The sequence below is a fragment of the Gadus morhua genome, chromosome 6, assembly GCF_902167405.1.
Source record: "Gadus morhua chromosome 6, gadMor3.0, whole genome shotgun sequence".
NCBI classification, from domain to species: domain Eukaryota; kingdom Metazoa; phylum Chordata; class Actinopteri; order Gadiformes; family Gadidae; genus Gadus; species Gadus morhua.
This window is the reverse complement of record NC_044053.1, coordinates 14939354-14960151: the sequence shown is the minus strand read 5'-3', so window position 1 is coordinate 14960151 and position 20798 is coordinate 14939354. Positions and strand designations below refer to the sequence as shown.

Sequence of the window (20798 nt, the reverse complement as noted above, 5' to 3'; positions counted from 1 at the left end):
TTTTGTTATTTTGGTGCCGATTATGACAATTCAATTAAACAGAGCAACAGATCAGCTGGGATATACCAGTGCTGAATATTTATTACTTTATATGTGTTATCCTATATTGAACGGCTTCGGTGGCACTGTCACTTTTTCATTTCACTGTATACTTGTATGCATGTGACAAATAAAACTCTCGAATCTTGGATTTGTGTTTCCTTGATGGTAGGCCGTTGACACATTGTTTTTTATTGCTCTGAAACAAGGCATCATACAATCTAAAAAATACAAAATAGACATACATACAGTAAGATAACTTAGATAAATAGATAGACAGATGGGCCGACGGGCAGAGACAGGCAAGGATGCAGGGCACGCAGGCAGCCAAGAGTCAGCTCTGTAACATTGCCGCAGTGCAGTCTTTGAGACATCGGATATAGCAGAGTGTAGCTAATTTTTTGTTGGTTGGAAACAGCAATGAATCGTTTGAAGCAACATGTTCCTTGTCAGATAAGATTCAATTGTGCAATGTCTCTTACTTCTGTATCCAACATGGTGTGCAGTCTGAGTCTACGTCATGTCATGCCCCGCCTTTTCCAGTAACCCCATCCGAAATTACATGGAAAAACACATTGGGAAGGGATAAGCAGCAGGAGCCTCGAGTTGTAAACATATCTACTGGTTTTTCTTTACTAATTATTTGAAGACGTAACGGATTGTGATATCTACACAGGTAAAAAAATTCTACACTATTTCGCAATGGTCAACCGTCCACTTGGGATTAATGTAGGGTTTGTATTCCGTAAATTAGTATGCTAACCGTAGTTTTCAAAACATCTGATAGGGGCCTGAAACGTGCTACTGCTAACGTGACATGACTCTGACCGAAGAAGTTCCGTTTTAATTATGTTTTAACTTGACTATATAGCTAATGTGGTGCAAAATTATAACCGAGACAATTGAGAATGAATGGCGTTTGTTTTATCCATCAAAGGGTCTTATTGTGATGATAATGGCAGTCAAGATAAACACTAACTTCAATTATTCAACCCTGGTGCCTTTAGTCAAGCAGAGGCCTGCTTAACTAATATATTTCAGTACCATAAGTCATAGATTGTAGGTTGACTCTTGCGTTTGGATTTCAAAGTATCCCAACCATGATATTTTCTACACTTAGCTGAGGTAGAGGACCTGTGATAAGCAGCCCTTTAGAGGGAGGAAATGCTTCACTGATAAATTGCTGTTTGTTTATGATTTTTCGATCATATTTGTGCAAAACAAGTGACAGATCAGAAAATGTATAGGTCTATGTTTGGTATGTAAAAACATACCAAACCATAGATTTTAGTCAAGTCATTTAAACGTTGTGCGGTGTATATTTTCTAATACTGTTGAATGAAATCTGAGGTTTGCATACAAAAATTGTTTATTTTTTCTGTAAGCCACGTTAGGTCTAGCCTGGCATCGCCAGACGAATTGTAAACTGCAATTAGTCTGGAACCCTTCATTTTCGATTTCGTAAGGACGTCACCAACGGGCGCACACCAAAATGCCTTAGACGCAATTGGATAGGCCTACAACCAATAATAGCAACGAAGCGGGTGAAAGCAGCACGAAAAGCGAAGAAAAAACATTTGCTTCTCAACAAATGCTTTAACTGCAGTCGTTAGAACTCGTATTAGATAAAAGGTTGTGATTGGTCGTTTCATTTCGTACCAGGCAGTAATCATTTTTTATGGGAGGTTCCCAGGAGAGGCAGCGGTTCACTGTGATTTTAGAACTGCTTGGGGGCGTGTCTAAAAACCGTTAACTGCGTTCACTGCAATAGCGAATATTCGCATCGCCAAGTCATTCTCAACCATGGCCAAGAGATAACCACAACTACCAGTCTTTACTTGTTGAAACATTACCAGAGAATTCGGAGAACCCAACAATGTATTTTATGGGTTCATAATATCATCCGGAGGCACACACACCTTTTGGCCGTGATATTATAATATTTCATTATATTACATAGATAAAGCTGAGTTCTGGGAGTCCTCAAGGCAACAATCACTTTCTCCTACATTTTGCTATTCAATCTGGACTTCAGGGAGTGAACACTGATGTCAACACAAAGCCTCAAGCAAAATTTGCGGAGAAGTTCAAATATTTAAACTCACACGAAGTGCTCACTGCGAAATCCGTGTAAACCCGGCTTTAACACAGCGCCAATCATAAATTTGTGCTGCAGGTTTTTAAGGCGGAAAATTTGACACTATTCACGTCTTTGTATTGACTATGTAGGGGTTCACGCCGCACCTTCATTAACGGCTACTTAAATTATTACTGTAGACTACCTGGAAAGATTTTACGACAAACACAGAGCACCATAAAATGCAATGATATTATCAAACATATCATCATTCTTCTGACAAGCAAATATAGTATCTCAAGACTGCAAAATGGTTGCAGGCTAGTATAATTTTCGTCTTCAACAAATTCCGGTAATCCAGTCTATTTTTGTTGTTTGTTGTTTCGAATATAGCCAACCTCTGGTAAAGTATATTTTCTTATGTGACTAGAGATGTAACTGGCAGTGCTACAAACCAATGGCAGATTATCTTTTTAGAGTTGATTTCTTGATAATGGCAGGTCAACAATATTTAGTTCTACAAACCATTGCTTAGAGGTAGATTTTTCTATTCTGACAGGTTAAAAGACACAATCAAATTTATTTAGAAAAAGGATAGTTCCTGTCCTTGATTCTAATTTGCTCTGTTTGCTGCACGTTCAAGGTTTCTTCTCCCTCCAACCTAAGCCCTGCCCGCAAAATAATGTTATTATTTGCTTACAGAAAAGGGGTCTATAGTAACAGTTTGATAAAATCTTTTTCTGTAACCCCCCCTATCTCTTCTTTAATCACAGTTAACCATGTTCTCTAGCTGCTAATTGGCCCATCCTGGTATGCAGTTAACTATGCAATGAAATGCAAATTCCATGGGAAAAAAATACATAAAAAATAGCACAATTCATGTTAGGCGTGTAACTGTACAGAAAAGTCTACGGATCCGTACGTACCCCAGTTGTAAAGTCACGGTACGGTACAGGATGGTACGGTTCATAGTTAAGGGGAAAAAATGACAATGCCCGATCGATTTTATATGCTGACTACTGTTAATAGTGTTGAAAATAAACTTCCAAAGGTTTTCAAATCTTATTTGGTGTATTATTAGTCCTTTAATGTGCAAAGTAAACAATGTAAAAAGTAAATAAGGTGCAAAGTCAAACCGATAAAAGTGATTCCGGAAAGGATTCTGATAAAAAAATAAATGATAAAATATTGGATGCGCACGTAAGCTACAGAGAGGTTCTCCGACAGGCTTTCCACTTTACGGAGGACAATAAATACACCTTTAGTCCTCCGTATATTGCTGTACAAAGTTCATTTCTAACACTATTTACATGGTTTGTAGTCAACATATAAGATCGATCGGGGGGCGGATTGCAATGCGTATCCGACATCCCGACAGAGAAATTCGAATGCTCGAGGGGTCACCGTAGTTACGGAGTTGGAGTAGCATACTTTGGCTAAACGGCCGGGGGGGAACTCCGACTTCAAGTTTTAAGTTCCGCACCGCAAAACAAGCCTTTACATTCGCCATGTTAACGCTACAGTGTTTCCCCCAGTAAATGTCTTAGTCAAGGTGGTCAAGGAGCGGGGGGGGGGGGGGGGGGGGGGGTCTAACCCAATTAAAAAAGCTTGATGTCACGACCATTGTTGTGAACACCGATGCATTATTGATCTTTATTTTTACACCTGATGGAAGTATGTTTTCTTTCCCTACGAGAGTTTTCTACTTTGTTAATGCATAATAATTAAAAAAAAAAAAAAAAAAAATTTTTTTTTTTTTGATAATTTTTTTTATTTATTTTATATACATTGGTAGTCAAGGCGGGGCCCTATTGTTGATAAGGCGGCCGCCTTAACAACACAGTGCTGGGGGAAACACTGCGCTATGTACGCCACATTTACGGACCGCAGTCCACCACCCAGAAGTGCCTGTTATGGCCTGTACCGTGGCGGTTCGGTACAAATACGTGTATCGTTTCACCCCTAATTCATGTATAGCTTCCAGGGAATAGAGGAAACACTTTGATGATTTGTCAGATGTAAAAATGTTGAGGGAACATGCCATTCACCTGGCAGGAAGAGGCTAGTTAGTATATTTTCCTCTTGAGTAAGTCATTTAATATAAATACGATTTGTTTCTTTAGAGGTTGGAGGGTGAAGGAGCTCTTTCTGTGTAAGTTCTCTTGTGAGTCAGTCCCTTTTGTGGCACAGTGATATCCTTCATGAACATTTACTCACTTCCCGTGTCGAGCGCAGAGAAAACATTTAGAATGGAAAAGACTGAAAGGGATTTAATGGGTTCTGCCACTGTATGAGAGAAATCAAGGTAAGGAAGGAAAGACATGCTTGGTAAAGTTCCAAACACAACGGTCAGTCACCCTGAGAGTGATCGGTGAATGTCCTCTCTTCTAAAGAGCCACATCGGCAACATCATAAACTGTTAAGAGTCCCACATTCCAGAGAGTCGCATAGTTGTTGACTCTCTTATTCTCTCTCCTGAGTCTCTGCTGCGCTCTCTCCCCAACATCCGGCCACTCGCTTGGCCGGTACAAAAGGTCAGGCGTAATTAGTAGGCTACTTTTAGAATTTGTTTTTTAAAATGTCGACAGTCGCGACACGTAGACTGGAAGCAGTGTGTCGCTGGATCATTTATTTTGGTTGTGGGCGTGATACTACGACAGGGTAATGACAGACTACTGTCTCAGCCTATGATGGATGCATGTTTAAATCTTTTTTAATGTCTCAATTCAGACCAATATGCAAAAAAACACTTTGTTTTGTTAAACTGTGGCTTTTCCAAAAAGCTTGTATTGTATTTGTAATATTGTGTTTCGTGTTCAATCCCCAACATCTATTTGCTGTTGATGCAAAGTTAGAAATTGAACGGCCCTGAGGAGAGACAATGTTGTCAAAAAAAACACTGTAGAACTATGCTGTGTGCCTTTGCTACACTAGGTAGACAGTACAGTTGTCCATAAGACAGTGCAGTTGTCCATAAGGCTCAAAAGAGAAGAAGCAAAAATAGACAGTCTATTAATACATAAACAGTGAAGAGAGCTCTGTGCAAAGTGGTGAGTGCTCAAAAATGTTGGAATTCTTTGTTTGCCGCAATCTTCTCAAAATGTTGTTCTGTTCCCAGTTCCTCTACTTTTTTGGTTACTTACTTATTTCAAAACCTAGCAGGCGTGAGTTGTTGCTATTGTCTGTGTGTTTTGTGCAATAGCAAAAGTAAATATACAGCAAGTGACAGCACCATTGCCTCTTTTAGATGGATCACGTTTTAATTTATTGATTATGCGATGCATGCGAGTGTGTGCCATTGTTAACTTTTGTTTGACAAAGGACTTCCGCACACTGGCATTTTATATTTTCTTCCATAGTCGCCTACTCTAGAGTGATGCTTGAAATGGAACATTGGAGCAACTGTCTCACAGACACATTTACTATGCCGTCCACAGTAGACAATCCCAAAGGAATCTTTGTCTGGCATTGTCCACCAGTTTTTTTGCATGCCATGTAGCCCTTGGATGCATGTGCCACTGGTTTAAGGTGACACTGCACCTTTTATAGTAAGATTGTGTGTGTGTGTGTGTGTGTGTGTGTGTGTGTGTGTGTGTGTGTGTGTGTGTGTGTGTGTGTGTGTGTGTGTGTGTGTGTGTGTGTGTGTGTGTGTGTGTGTGTGTGATTCTATTTAAATTTGTAGCTATCAGTTTCATGGTTAGGTTTCCCTGAATCTACGCTTTTTATCTCCCCATGGTCTGTAGATTGAATCAGCTACCTTAAGTACATGATGGATGTCTTGGGTCCCATTTGGAAAAATTATTTTATGTTCCCTCCAAGCACAATGTATATTTTGCTTGTGCATTCATTTTGTATAATTGTATTTCACCGTAAACGTGGTGCGAAAAGATTTGTAATGATCCTCTGACTCAAATGTTTATTAAAAGATGGTATTTTCACAGAGTTCAGAGGTTAGTGTCACTTGTGCAACTGTAGATAATCTGTCTGATCTGCTAATGCTTAGTTTTAACAGACCTACATTGGCATCTTAACTGTAACCTTTGTGGAAACAGGAAGGCCCTAAAACTAATTTTGCCTTTAACAGTTGCCCATAAAATACTTCTTTCTTATTTAATATTCAATATGGATTTTGAGATTTATAATTTAGTAAAACATTGACATTTTCATGCTAAGCTATTTTACTTATTACTTATAAACGGTGATGTTTCCATCACCGTTTACTGATTCGATACTTCAAAGTTCGCATTAAATTAGGGGGATGGAAACGCACCTATTGTAATAATGAAGTTTGTGGCATCTCCCTGTAGGCAGAACTGTCTTAAAAAAAAAAAAATGCCAATGGAGTTGTGTTGAGTTGAGTTTATAGAAGACCATGTTGCACATTGCACATCAGACAAGCAAGGTGTTTTCTGTATTGGGTGTGTATGTGTGTGTTCTATGGTCACTAAGGAGTTCCAGTATGGGTTGGGCAATGAGGTTTTGTGTTGGTAAGCGTGTTCTTCAAGCTGCCATGCCTTTTGAAGGCCTGCCCCTGCTTGTCTCTGGGTAAACCAGATAATCTAAAACTCACCGTTGCAGTTTATTGAGTATACCAAGCAATGAAGTGCTTGTACTGTCCTTACATACACAAACATACACACAGATACACATGCACTAGTGCGCAGTGCGCACTCAGTATTTTTCTGCTGTCGTGACAGAGTATGTTTGCGGCAAAACTTCTTTAAGAGTATCTCTGAAGCAATATATTATTCATCATACCAAACGGCCATCTGCTTTTTGCATGCGTAATTTAAAGCCTTCTGCATATTGCCAATGTGGGTAACTTGCTTTAGTCAAATGTATCTCTTCGCCTTGATGGTACAAATTCTGTTTCTAGTGCATGGACTAGCCAAACTACTAAGCAAAAATGTCTTCAAAGCTGTTCTAGGTGATCTTGACTAGAAACAATATGTTTTCGAGTGCTTTCATGGAGAGAATTTTGAGATGCTGTATTGCTTAGTATATAACGATGTGATTCACTCCTGGTATATTTATCTTTTAATATTCTCTAGCTGTTCCTTGGCAAAATAGTAACTTGTGATGGCATTTGCTATTATGTATACATTTTATTTACTCAATTATTAATTAATGAATCATTATCATAAGATTGATCGAATGAAAATAATGGCTTCCTGGTCAACAGCTGCTTTTGTAACCGCCTCCCCTCTGCCGCCCTTCCCTCATTGGAATGAATGGAGGCGGCGAATTGCCGCACGGTGGTGTGAAACCGGCTTTAACCAAGGGTATATGAAATGTAATGCTTTTTTCTGGTTTGTGTCTGGTTCCCAGTTAACTATTGTATTTCAATTGTGTGGTTGTCGAAGGGCCCTTCTCCAAATGGTTACCCTAATCTCGGAGGCCCCACAAAGTACCAGCATTTGAACATTTGCTTTTTCTTACTTTTGTCAATGATTTCCCTTATTACACCTATACTCGTTTTCTCCCAAGCATATGAAAACTATTAAAAATGATATCAGAAAATAAGACAATATTTACTATTCAAATAGTGTAATACTTGGATTTTTTTGGCTGAAATAAATGTCAGATTATCTTGACAGATACATACATTTTTTTTCTTTTTATACATTTTTTTGTAATTTTTTTTGAACTAGGAAATTAAAAAAATAAATGAATATTCTATCCAACACCAAACTGCTGCAAAAATGTAACTCATATAATTAATCATTGTTTCCTTCTTTACAGGTATCCTCAGACCCCATCAGTCCACGTATCCTTCAGGATGTCAATGTCTCTGTGGCCGTAGAGTGTTAACCAGTACCTCAACATCATCACAGACAGCCCCTCATACTGCAACCATGACCCATGCCTGGCCCATGCCTGGCTCCAGCTCCAGCAATATCCACAAGCTAAAGCCGTGGCTCATCTGCACACTGCTCAGCCTCTTTGCTACACACAGCCACTGCAACGGTGGTGAGAACCAACAATATGCATTGTTTGATAATGTTGTTTGTCAAATGCATTATGATAGGAATATTATTGACTGAGATCTAGAACTGTCAGAATTAAAGGCTTCTACACATTGTTGAACCCAACCAGAAAATGAAACATGATGACCATGTCATCTGGACCCTTACTGGCCAATTCTAAATTAAAAACGCATGCAAGGGCAACTGGACCAATGTGACTTTAATGAGGTCCAAATTCCACCAGAAATCTGGTAACGGGATCCAATTATTTTGTGACCACTTAAAAAATATTTTCAACCAAAGGGCCAACCATAAACCTAAAAAGCCTTCTTAGCTTTTTGAATGGCAGAGTTATGTTTCAATGTTTGACATATGTGGTTAGTTTTATATTTTGAATAATCCTTATTATCATAAAACTTTTCCTCTCGTGTTACCTTTTTTGTTGTTATAGGTCTAGATATACCCCAAGAGGTGAACCTGTTAACCAACATTGACTCGCATCGGAGTCAGCAACTCTCCATTTCCTGGCTCGGAGGGACAGCGAGCACCTTTGACCTCATCGTTCTGAGAACTGAATTCAATGAAACCGTCTTCTATGTAAGGCCCTCTTATCTTTAGTCCCTTCATTTTGGTTGACTTTGCTTCTTTTTTCTTATTTCCTTTATGTCATTTACTCCCTATTGCGGTCAGGTTCATTCACATGTCCCTTTTATGCCCTTTCATTATTAAAATCCACAGTTCTGTTAGAACCAACAACTGTTGGTCTATCTGGTCTAATAATACAACATAAATATTTGTAATGAGTTATGAGTTACAGATAATACTTTAAAATCATTGTTATCTGCTTGTCATGTTAGCATGAAACGGTGGGATTATATAACAATACAATATTTATATTATATACACAAACACGCATGCGCCCACACAAACAAACAAAGGTCACTATGAAATTAATGTCGACCTTCAATCCTCTTAAAACACATTTCTATCTGCAGTACTGATGAGAAATGTCCCTTGGGACGGGGCACCTTAAATCAAGTGTGGCATATGGTAGCAGTAAAGCAAGCCTTGTCAGCCGGTGGCCTTGGTTATGCCAAAGAAACACAATGTCTAGGGCACACCCACATTTGCATCAAAAAGTTTCTTGATCTTTGGCATCGTGTGCTGCTCTGTGCATTCAGGAAACTGTGACAGCGACCCAGGAAAATGGGCGGCACCACTGGAACTGGACCTCAGCCGAGCCCCTTAAATGTACGTCTCTGTCTGTCAGACTGCGTTCCAGAGACGGGCAGAAGACCAGCGATTGGAGCACCACTGTGATAAATCGAGGTTGGCACTTTATTTGTCTGTGAAACGACTGCATGATCGCCAAGAAACGCATCTCGAAAATGTTGAGACGCTACGCTGTCGGTAAACTTGGGTTACGATCTTTTAATAACAACAAGAGGAACGTGTTTAAGAAGTGCGTTTGAGAAATCACTCTTTTTCCCGAAATGGCTTAAATTATATATTTGTTATTTTTTTAAGTGTAATGTAATGTTCCCTACTCATCCCCCCCCAAGGTTTGGATGACCCCAGCCAGACGGGATCTAGGATGATTCCTCAGGACCCAGTGGTACTGGTCGGAGACAACATCACTGTCTGTTGCATTGTGGGAGAGCGCAAGGATTTTGGCAACATTCGCTACAATACCACTGTCATGGATTCGGTGCGGCTGAGTAGGCGGAGCTATGCAACCACAAAGACCAACCTGAATGCCTCCACGTTGACGGGGACCAATGTGTTCTGTAGTAGTGCCCTGAACTTGCTCACGGGAACCGTGGTGTTTGTCGGATGTAAGTTAGAGAAATGGATCAGACAATAATCCACATGACTACAGCTTCTTGATTGTAAAAGGGAAAAGGTCATTTATTCAGAGGGAATTTTTTTTTGAATGGCTGTTAATCTTCTGGCCATATCAACATTAAACAGTTCGTAAATCTGACACACGACACTATACAACTGTGGACGAGCTATAAAAACGCTTCAGCATTGCAGTACGCGGCAGGTTTCACATTGATTTAAAAGGGTGAGGAAATCCGTCCCATCTTTTTTGCCTCCTTGTTGTAAATAAACGAATGGGACCTGCCTGCTTTCTGTCTCTCACCAGACCCCCCCCTGCCCACGGATCTAGTGTGTGAGACCAGGGACCTGACCTCTGTGATCTGCCAATGGAGCCCTGGAAACACACACCTGCATGCTTCTCGAAGGACGTTCTACACACTCAATGGAAGGTAATATAGACACACACAAACGCACATATGTTGTATGGATATATGTATGTAAATAGTTTGATGAAACTATTTTACAATTCATAGACGAGAGGAATGAATGGCCATTAGTCTGTATTTTCAAGTACAACATTGTTTCAACAGATTGCCTTTTTTTCTTCACACTATATATATATATATATATATATATATATATAAATAAATATATATATTTATTGTGAGTGTCTGGCTTTCTCTGTGCAGGGACTGTGCAGAGGCCATCCCGAAGAAGCCGCCGACGGACTGTAGGCTACCTGAGTGGGCAGGTAACTGGATCCTGGTGGCCAGGAACCCTCTGGGGCAGTCCAGCCTGAGCTACTCTGCTCAGCTCTCACACAGAGGTGAGTGATCTCATCGCAAGGCAGCTGCAGTGCAGAATATTTCACATGCATACTTGTGTGTTTTGGTAAATTTTCTAATTAGGTAAAACGATATCTGTCAACAACTGGCATGTGTCGTTCTTCTGGCAAATGTCTTGACTATAATGGACGAAAGGTTTTATGTTTGTCATATGGTTTGTCATGCAGAGTTGTAGCTTTCCATTGTAATCTCTAATTTTGTTCCATTGTCTTTGATCTCATTGTCATCTTTGGATGCTTTTTTTATGAATAATTTTATTTTTTTTGTAAACTGATTATTATGAGGATGATGAATATTATTATAAAGCCTAAGGGTCCAGCCCCAGTCATTACCGTTCTTTTCCTACTCCGAAAGCAGGAAGAGGATGTGCCGTGGTGGATATGTAAAACCATGGTACCCTATTGTTTTATGCGACCATGTTGTTTTTCTGCTCCCAGTGCATCCTGTTGCCCCAGCCAACCTGACCGCCGTGGCCCATGCCTGGAACGCAACACTGCTGTGGGACTGGGAGTACGCCGCCTACGCCCCGCTGGCTCTCGCCTGCCAGGTCGAGATCACGCTCGACGGCCACGTCAAAAAGGTAACCGCGCGCGCGCGTGTGTGTGTGTGCTTTGAGCACTCGCAGGACCGTTTTCAGCACAGGAAGTTCAGATCCTGTGCCGTCTGCATCACGTTTGGTGTCCAGTCGCAGTTCTTATCTTGGAGGTTCGATCGTGTACAAAAGCAAACACAAACTACTGAAATTAGTGCTGACATACATCTGGGTGGGGCTTTCTAGTACGACAGCAAAACACTACTCGACGTGTATTCATTCTCTGGTCTGTATGGTGAGTGATGAAATGGACCTCCTGCGTGTCACTAGCGGACCTTTTCTGGTGCGGGTCTGAGGTCGGTGGCCCTTCTGGACCTGGTTCCGGTGACCGAGTATCAAGTCAGGGTCAGCTGTGGAGCCCAGCAGAACTTCTGGAAGTGGGGCTCCTGGAGCAAAACACTGGCATTCAGAACTGAAATTGACGGTAAATAAGTATTCTGTGTGTGTGTGTGTGTGTGTGTGTGTGTGTGTGTGTGTGTGTGTGTGTGTGTGTGTGTGTGTGTGTGTGTGTGTGTGTGTGTGTGTGTGTGTGTGTGTATATTTTATTCATTTATAAAAATAACAGTTGAATGTGTTGTTAGTACTACTCAATAAAAGCACACATCTCAGTTCAAACATATATTCAGTCATTCAGTTCTTTCTGTGTTCTTCTTTACTTGACATGCCATGTCTGATTTCCTGCTATACCTCGTCTCCCCACAGTGCCCGAGGCTCCTGATCTCTGGGTGTCCCTTGACAAGGACAACACAGGGAATGTCATGGGGCAGGTCATGTGGAAGGTAAAAAAACTGAGTTTTTGTTTAGTGTGTGAGTGTGTTTCTGTTTGTGAGGTGCTTATTTGCACTTGGATTAAAGTATAGTCACTTCCTATATCTTAACACTCATCTGTTATTCTGTCATTCCTTTAACCTCTGGAATCTTCCCCCCATCTCTCTCTCTCTCTCTCTCTCTCTCTCTCTCTCTCTCTCTCTCTCTCTCTCTCTCTCTCTCTCTCTCTCTCTCTCTCTCTCTCTCTCTCTCTCTCTCTCTCTCTCTCTCTCTCTCTCTCTCTCTCCCCCCCTCCCTCCCTCCCCACAAAGCCCCTGACACATAGGCAAAGCCACGGAGAGATCACGGGCTACGAGCTGACCCTGTGGAGCCCGGAGGAAAACGTGCAGCACACGGAGACCCTGGCCCCCGGCATCCACGAGACACCCGTTAACCTCACCCACATGGCCGTCGAAGGCCGGGTCGTGGCTACACTCACGGCCAAGAACGCGGCCGGTGTGTCACCACCTGCGAGCATCGTCATCCCAAAACCTAAATCGGGTAGGTCCGAGTGGCCTGTGTGGCCTGTGTGTCAATTTAAAACTGGTTATTTTGGCTCTGATGCAGCCGTGCCTCTCTGTCTGCTGTCACTACGCTGTCTCCAGCATTGTCCCACCACAGCACCATCTGATTGGTTCCACGCTCTGGTTACACGCACGACGGGTAACAGCCAATCAGCAGTGAAAGCTGTGCATGCGCAGTGCTCACACACACGGCGGAGAGGAGAAAAGGTTTTGTCTGGTTGCGTTTCGATGTAATTTAAGGCAGCAGACTCTCGCGAAATTGTAATAAAAATCCCAGTCCTCTACAACTCACAACTACTAGTAACATTACTGTGAGCCCATTAACGTTATCGAAACATAAGCGGCAGCTCTGCTCGCTCGCAGTCCGTTAATCACTCGAAACAAGGTTGCAGATAATATCGATATGGAAATAGTCTGTGATAGTAGAAGTCTGTGTGTGAGGGAGAGAGTAAAAACTTCAGTCCGGTTTTTTTGCAGGGAAGCATGTTAAACGGGACCTATTATGCTTTTCGACTTTTTGACCTATAAACGTTGTTATAATGATTGATAGTCATGTTTAACCATACACAAAAAATGGTTATGTGTGTGTGTGTGTGTGTGTGTGTGTGTGAGCGACATGAGAAACTGACAGCAAAGCACCGTCTTTCTGAGAGAAAATTGTCGGGCAATAATGGCTGTTTAACTAGGGAACTATTTATTTACATTTTCAGTTAACTTCTAAAGAACACCCTGCACTTTCTGTTTTTGTTTGAACTTAAAAGAAAGATAAGTAAACGATTAACATTTCAGTTCAGTTCAGGAAAATTGTAGGGAGACATTTACTTGTTTAAGTTGTGTTATGTTGCAAATCTGATAAACTGTTGTGTTTATTAAACATATGCTTAAAGGCATTTAAATGAAGTTAAGTGTTGGAGTTTGTATTATTCAGAAATTTGACACCAATATTTTCCCTTTTTCTGTAAATAAGTATCGGCTCCAAATATCGGTTATCGGCCCCCTTGACTACTAAGTATCGGTATCGGCCCTGAAAAAACCATATCGGTCTATCTCTACTCGAAACATTTGGCCAAAAGCCATTGTCTTAACTTTCACACTCAAAGATAAAATTTGATTCAAGAAATAGAGAAATGCTGTGTTACTGAACCCCCTCGGCCCTCCCTCCTCAGACCCAGAGCCCGGCGCCGTGTCCAGAGTGGCGGGCGCAGGCGGAGGTTTCCCTCTGTCCTGGGCCAGCGACGCCAACGCCAGCCAGGGCTACGTGGTGGAGTGGCAGGAAGCCACCTGCCTGCACGACTGCCCTGTTCACTGGACCAAGGTGGCCGCCGAGAGGGCCAACGTCTCCCTAGTATCAGGTACACACATCGGTTCTGCAGTGGCAGGAGATGCCTCGCAGCCATGCCTGTCAACATCATGAGATTAAATAACTTTTTAATTTACTAAATGGTTGAACTGTAACGCCGCCTGGCCCCTGGTTCTGCAGATGGTAAAATTGCAATTTATTAATTATTATCGATCCGTAATCCCATCTGTCCTTTTCTATCCAAGGAGTATAACGGGAGGTAGTCATTGAAAGGGTGTGAGAAATTTCATAGAAAGTGTGTGGTCAAAAAGAGGAAATGAAAAGGGAAATAAAAGGATTGTGTTCCCCAAAAGAATCCAATGCAAAGCAGAAACAGGAACACGGTGTATGAGTTCACCCATGGCTGCGGCTCTCCGGTGATGTAATCTAGGGTGTGTTGCTGTGTGTGTGCCTGCTCTGTGTAGACTCCTTCCGGGCCGGTGTGCGGTACATCCTCTCCCTCTACGGCTGTTCCCCCGACAGCACAGAGCTACTGCAGCGCTGGCAGGGATACACACAGGAGCTTGGTGAGCAGAGACCCCACGCAACCCTCACCGCGGAGAGAACCAACTGAGCTGATGCATGATAAAACATTAAACCCCTTATCATTAAGCCTATTTCTGAGTTTTTTCTGAAAACATCATCCCAAAAGTAAATGGAGTATATCGCCACAACTGCACAGGCTATAATATGTCATCTTGGTATGAAAGAGAAGTATCATCTGTGAGATGGTTGTGCAAGTGGATACTACTTGGCTTGAGTGAATAAAGCTAGAACACCAAGTGGCAGACTTTATTTCCGTCTGAAATAAATGTAATGTTTTAGAGTCTTTGATATGGGGCAGTGAGGGGCCAAGCCCGGTACTTAGGTTAAAATGAAAACTCTTCCCACACAATGCCACGTTCTCTCTCTCTCTCTCTCTCTCTCTCGCTCTCTCTTTTTCATCCTCCGTCTCTGCTTCCCTATTTGCTGTCGCAGTCCCCATCAGTGCCGTCCCTTCCCTGACGACCAATCAGCGAAACTCTGACATCGAGCTGACCTGGCAGGAGATCCCGGAGGCCGACCGGAGAGGCTTCATCCTGGGTTACCGCGTCTACCTCATAACGGACCGCCAGCTCACGCTCTACGGTACACATCACATTGTGTTGGTCTATCACTGCCTGCAGCAAGGGTTATTCATGGCAGTGGTATTAGGACAGCCATCTAACAATTTGATGTGGTTATATTGTCTGCTTAGATGGGGTTTTAATCAAGTATTCCTCAAGTTAAGACCATCAGTAATAGGTTAGATTAGAGAAACATTATTTTTTTCAAATATAGAAGTCTCAAATATATTGCAATAATGTATAAGGATGAATGAATAAAGGTGGTTATTTATTTTATTCTCGGGAACGTATTAATTGCTCAGTCCTGTTGAACCTGTTAAACCAATAAATTGCTTCAGGAGGCTTCCAATTGAATATTTTGGGTTAGAACATTTGTTAAAGATTGAAACATTTTTAACCAATTTTTGTACAATGTCACACAGTTTCAAATTTTTCGATTCGGTTTTGTTTTTCCACAGCCAACCTGAGCGGCCCTGGCAGCCGCAGCTATACGGTGAAGAATCTACCCGTCAAGTTCTATAAGTTCACCGTGAAGGCCTACACCTCTGCCGGAGAGGACACGGGCTCCACCGCCAGCATCACCATGGCATCATACAGTACGTTGTTCATTTCCAAACCGTCTGCAGCCTTTTTTTTTTCATTCTTTTCCTGTAACGTCTGCCTTCTCAGACATTTTACAAGCTGTCTGAGTGTGCCGTGAAGAATCGCTTTCTCTCCTTATAACCCAATTGTTGTGCAAAGTCACAGCTTGAGCAATAGTTATACATAGCAAGGGCGTGTTTAGGCAGGACATGGTATCGATGTTATACTGCACCTTTATACTCCAGGATACGGTTGCCTTAAGAAGGGAGGGGTGCTCCAGCTTTTCAGGTTGTGTGTTGATCACAAACACCCTTCTTGTCTCTCCTCACAGCGGATTGGTTACTCTTGGAAATCTTGGCTTCGCTGGGAACCATGACATTATTCCTGTTCATCGTCACCTTCGTCTGCTACAAGAAGAGGAAATGGTGTGTTTGTTGGGTTGGGAATATATACCAACACCGGCTCCGGTTATGCGGTTCATCCATCTTCGACCTTCCCTCCCTACTTACTGTTGCCAAGCAAGGCAAAAACACATATTTTATTCGTTTAAAGATGCAAATGAGTAAGCTTTAGGTACAATTCTGTAATAGATTGTTTAGCTATTATGCAAGTTTCATTGGATATTTAGTGTGATACATATTTTCCTTTCGGTGGCGATGTTTTTCTCCATGGTTTATCAGGGAAATGAAGCCCTAACACAGGCAGTGTTAAAGCCTTGCTCCACCAGTTGAAAGTGTCCTCGCCTGTGGACCTCTGTCCGTAGTCATTAGAGTTTTGTGATAGATGATATTCTGACTGTATTCCTTTATCCCACCACCAGGGTGAAGAAAGCATTCTACCCAGACATCCCTGAGCCCAAGCTGGCTGGTGATTGGTCCAGAACACAGGTACAGGTAACATGGCAGTTGAACACCAAGTCGAGGCATCCTCAAACTCGAGTGTTTTTTAACACTTGACATGGCTTGACCCCCCCCCCTGGAGCTTTGCGATCATGTCTTCACCCTGTCACTGTGACCCCTGTAGGGCCCACTGGACGTGAAGCCCCACGCCAACAGCATGGTGCACATCGTGGATGAGTCCGCCTGGGCCTCCAGCAAGGAGAAGCTGGTGGTCATCCCCGAGGAGGACGAGAACGAGGAGCGGGGCGTCCGAGACGACCCGGTGGACACGGACGAGCCCATGTCCATTCGCTATTACAACCAGATGGTGGACGAGCGACCCATAAGACCGCGTTACCCAGACTCCTCGGAGTCCTCTGCGTCGTCCTTGGACTCGGCGCGCACCGACGTGACGTACACGGGGATCCAGACCTCGGGGTCATCCCTCGCCTTCCGGGCCGAGCCCATGTTCTCGCAGGGCGGGCAGCAGCCTCAGGGGGGTTTCCCCGTGTCTCCAGCGGGCAGAGGGGGAGGCTACCGTCCTCAGGTGCAGCCTGAAGTGCCGGGCCCTGACCCTCTCCCGGTGGCTCCCCAGTCTTTCCCAGAGCCCCAGCCTGAAAAGGGAGGCTCATTTGGGAGTTACCAGCCACAGTGCTCGTGGCAATTGGACTCCCCAGGGGACGGGGACGGGGACGAAGGCAGCATCGGCGCCCCTTCCATGGGCTCGCCCACCTCGGTGGCCTCCACTCAGTTCCTCCTGCCCCAGGAGGAGGGGCGATCAGAAGGAGAGAGGTCGTCTTCAGCGACCACCTGGCTCCACGACCTGTTGTCCTCTACAAAGTCCTGAAATACTCACTCACAGCATAACCTGGCCCAATAGGGGAAACATTATCCGTTTGCTTTCTCACTGTGCTGTGTCAAAGAAATCCAGTCTAAATGGGCTTATCCTATACCGATATGAACAGTTAAACATTGAAAGATTGGCTATGTTCATCCCACATATGTGGTCCCGTTTGTGCAAAGTAACTGGTAGTTTGAAATTGTTTTTTCTTTCAGAAATGGAAGGTGTCTTTGCTGGTTACATTTTTATTGTGCAACATTATTTAGCGTTGTATCACACTGAACTCACAGACAAGGAGCTTTCTTTTGACAGCGATTAATGTAGACATAGTATAGATGGGCATTCCGAAATGTCATTTCATGTGCTTCAACAAGGCAGAACCATTGAAAACAAAAAAACACTAATTTTTAAAGAAGCGACTTAACCCAAACAAAATAACACTAAACACATTAAAATAACTGAATTAACCAGCAAACCTTAAAAAGTAAAAACACTAGACACTTTTGCTGGGCCATTCTAAGAAGATTTTGGGCTGTTGTACGGGAACCCTTTCTCGGTTCGAGAAGAATGAGACATTTCCTGTTGATGTAAAGATGTTGAAATCGGCCAACATGCGTGGGAGGATTAGCCGCCTTCTGGAACATTTGACATTACACCCTAGCCAGAGCACATACACCCACATCTGCACGTCCCATACACATCTGGCAGGTGGTCGGATTTGGAAAGAATTCACACGGAGCATAAGTTGCTGACTGCACCAAACAAGAAATAGATTGATATTTTGCGATGAGAGCGATATACAGATGAACACAATTTCTGACTATTTTTCACAGAGATATTACAGGGGTGCTTTTCTCTTATGGTGTGAAAATTTGGGGGCAAACAGGCCAATAAGAAAAACACTGATATAAGCTACCAGGTGAATGGATATGAATCCATGGGAAATGTTGAACATTGCTGTGTTTTTAGTTTGCTTTTAAAAATGGAAGGATATATGTGAACTATATATCACTCATTCAAACAAACAAAAAGTGTGACAATTCTTGTTGTTTGCTTGCTTTATATGAGATTATCTAAATTAAATCATAATATGATTGGGTTGCATTTCTTGCATTTATATCTCAATGTTATCATCCCTTTTTTTTAATACATTCATGATAACGGATGTCTGTTTAAAAGCTGTTTACCAAATTCAAGTCTTTCAGAGGACTATATTGAACAGTCCCTCGAGAAAAATGCGGCGTTTTTTGTTTGATTGTTGCGGCCAGAAATCCTTGATTATGCTGCATGTTTTCTTAACAAATGCGATGAAATATGCGGCATATTTCGTGCAATTTCATGCGATGAAAGTGCGGGAACTTTAAAAAATTGCGGGAACTTGCGAAAATGCCGCTCTTCGATGACGTTCACGTCGCGTAATTACGTCACTTCATAACGTTCCCATGGCAGGGGGAAATGGCTGCTCCTGTGTAAAGTAAAACATTTTTCAACTTTCTGCAAAGATATATGTGACTTTGCAACGAAATGCAGGGATTATGAAATCATGCAAGCCCCGCATATTTTGCGTGGAAATCTGCAATTTATGCAGTGAAAGTGCGGCATATTTGAAAAAATGCGGCCCCCGCATGAATATGCAGATTTAGGCTGATTATGCGTTGAATTATGCGATCGCATAATCGCGTTTTTCTGGAGGGACTGATTGAATTGCCTTGTTGAATGTTGAGCTTCCATTCAGGAATCCTATGTTTTATCTGCTGCAATGCAAGTGATAAAGGAAAGGATAAATAATGATGCATCACTATACCTGTAAATATAATGATATGCAAAGATTATCCCAGATCCATCCTGATGTAAAGCAATTGAATTGGTTGGTTTGTAATGATAGGTTCCTAGTTATGCTAAATTGTTCTAATACCATAATAACTACGCAAATCTATTTGAGAAGGCCAGTATTAGATAGATTAGGAAGAAGCCAGTAATGCTTTCCGTTGATGGAGATATTATATGGATTTGTCGTCTTTTAAGTCACACATTTAGGGATATTCTGAGTCTTTTCAAGAGTCGACTGATGTGACCTTCGAGGTTCCATGTCATTTTTTTTCTGTAACGTTGACAGAGTATTGTTATGGGTCATCTGTAATCATAGACTGTGATTACCCTCTGACTTTACATAATTACATTCCCAAAATAGACTCGGAATCACAGTCCAGTTTGGGAATATCATTTTGTAAAGCTAAGTAGAGACACTATTAAATGTGGGGAGACTTGGCCCTGGCTTGATTCAGAGGATGCAAGGGCGACTGACGCGCTATAATTAAATCTACTGTGATGTGAACAACTATTATTATCAAATATGTATGTTACTCTCAGCTTGTGAAAACGGCTGATTATGATACCTGTGTACATATGCTTGCCTGCAAAAGTCTATTTTGGTCATTATTTGCCAGTTGTCAGTTTAATTATTATTTTTTTTTGCCATAAATGCAGGACTTTATGAATGCTATGTGTTAACACATCTTTTTTTATGTTGATTGGTCAACAAAAAGCACCTTCCTTCCTTTTTTAAATATTTGTTTTATTCCAAGTTCATGTATTTTTGGCACCTTCTCGTATAGAGAATGGAATGCCTATATAATTTAGGCTTCAATGGACAAATGTTGAAAACTAATTTTCTGTTGTAGATGTTAAATCCAATTGTAGTGCAAATTTGACACTTTATCTTGCACAGCTTATTTCACAGTAAAGTGTTTATGTAGGAAAAGCCAATACAGTAGAGCTCACAATGTAAACAATATCAACTTCCGAAATATCATGTTAATAACATGTCTGAAAAAAAATTTGTCCAGCCCTATCTTTTTTTAACTAAATGTTTTGCATGTATAAACGTGTATAGGCGTACTATATATTGGTGGAAACACCTATTTAACAAGTGTGCTATTGTTATTGCTTTGCTTCATGTTACTTTTACTAATGTTCAACGAGAAGACAGAAAAATGTATTCACTAAACTGATTGCCTAAATTGCTGGCAAAGCTTTTCTTAATTTCTTCCGAAGATTTATTGAAATTAACACTAACTGTAACCATCAATACCACAATGCTGCCTGTTATAAAGTAATAAAGTTGTTGAAATAATTATGCATCGTCATCACTTAGAATAGTGGCTTCCCATGTAAATGGTAAATTTCAGTACTTTTCATTGCTTCGAATCAGATTTTCTTTTTTTTGCACACCAAATCGACGACTTTTTTGTTACGTACATTTGTGGCATCATTTATGCGATTATGTCACAATAAATAAATACTGGATTTCACACAAAACATGCTACTCTTGCTTTTAATGAAAAAAGAAAAAGCTATCTCATTGTCTGTTATATGTTA

The 20798-nt window shown here is 41.7% G+C and overlaps 1 protein-coding gene across 1 annotated transcript; it reads left to right on the top strand.

Moving 5' to 3' along the window:
* The first annotated feature begins 419 nt into the window (after positions 1-419).
* On the top strand, positions 420-20738 carry lifra (LIF receptor subunit alpha a). The gene is made up of 18 exons (XM_030359143.1): positions 420-715; positions 7859-8086; positions 8534-8679; positions 9264-9411; positions 9645-9917; positions 10232-10355; positions 10596-10732; positions 11189-11331; positions 11614-11767; positions 12046-12122; positions 12423-12651; positions 13841-14026; positions 14439-14540; positions 14992-15141; positions 15578-15715; positions 16033-16126; positions 16522-16588; positions 16725-20738. The coding sequence occupies exons 2-18, from the start codon at positions 7972-7974 to the stop codon at positions 17424-17426; spliced, it is 2985 nt and encodes a 994-aa protein (XP_030215003.1). The 5' UTR covers positions 420-715; positions 7859-7971; the 3' UTR covers positions 17427-20738.
* Positions 20739-20798: the final 60 nt, after the last annotated feature.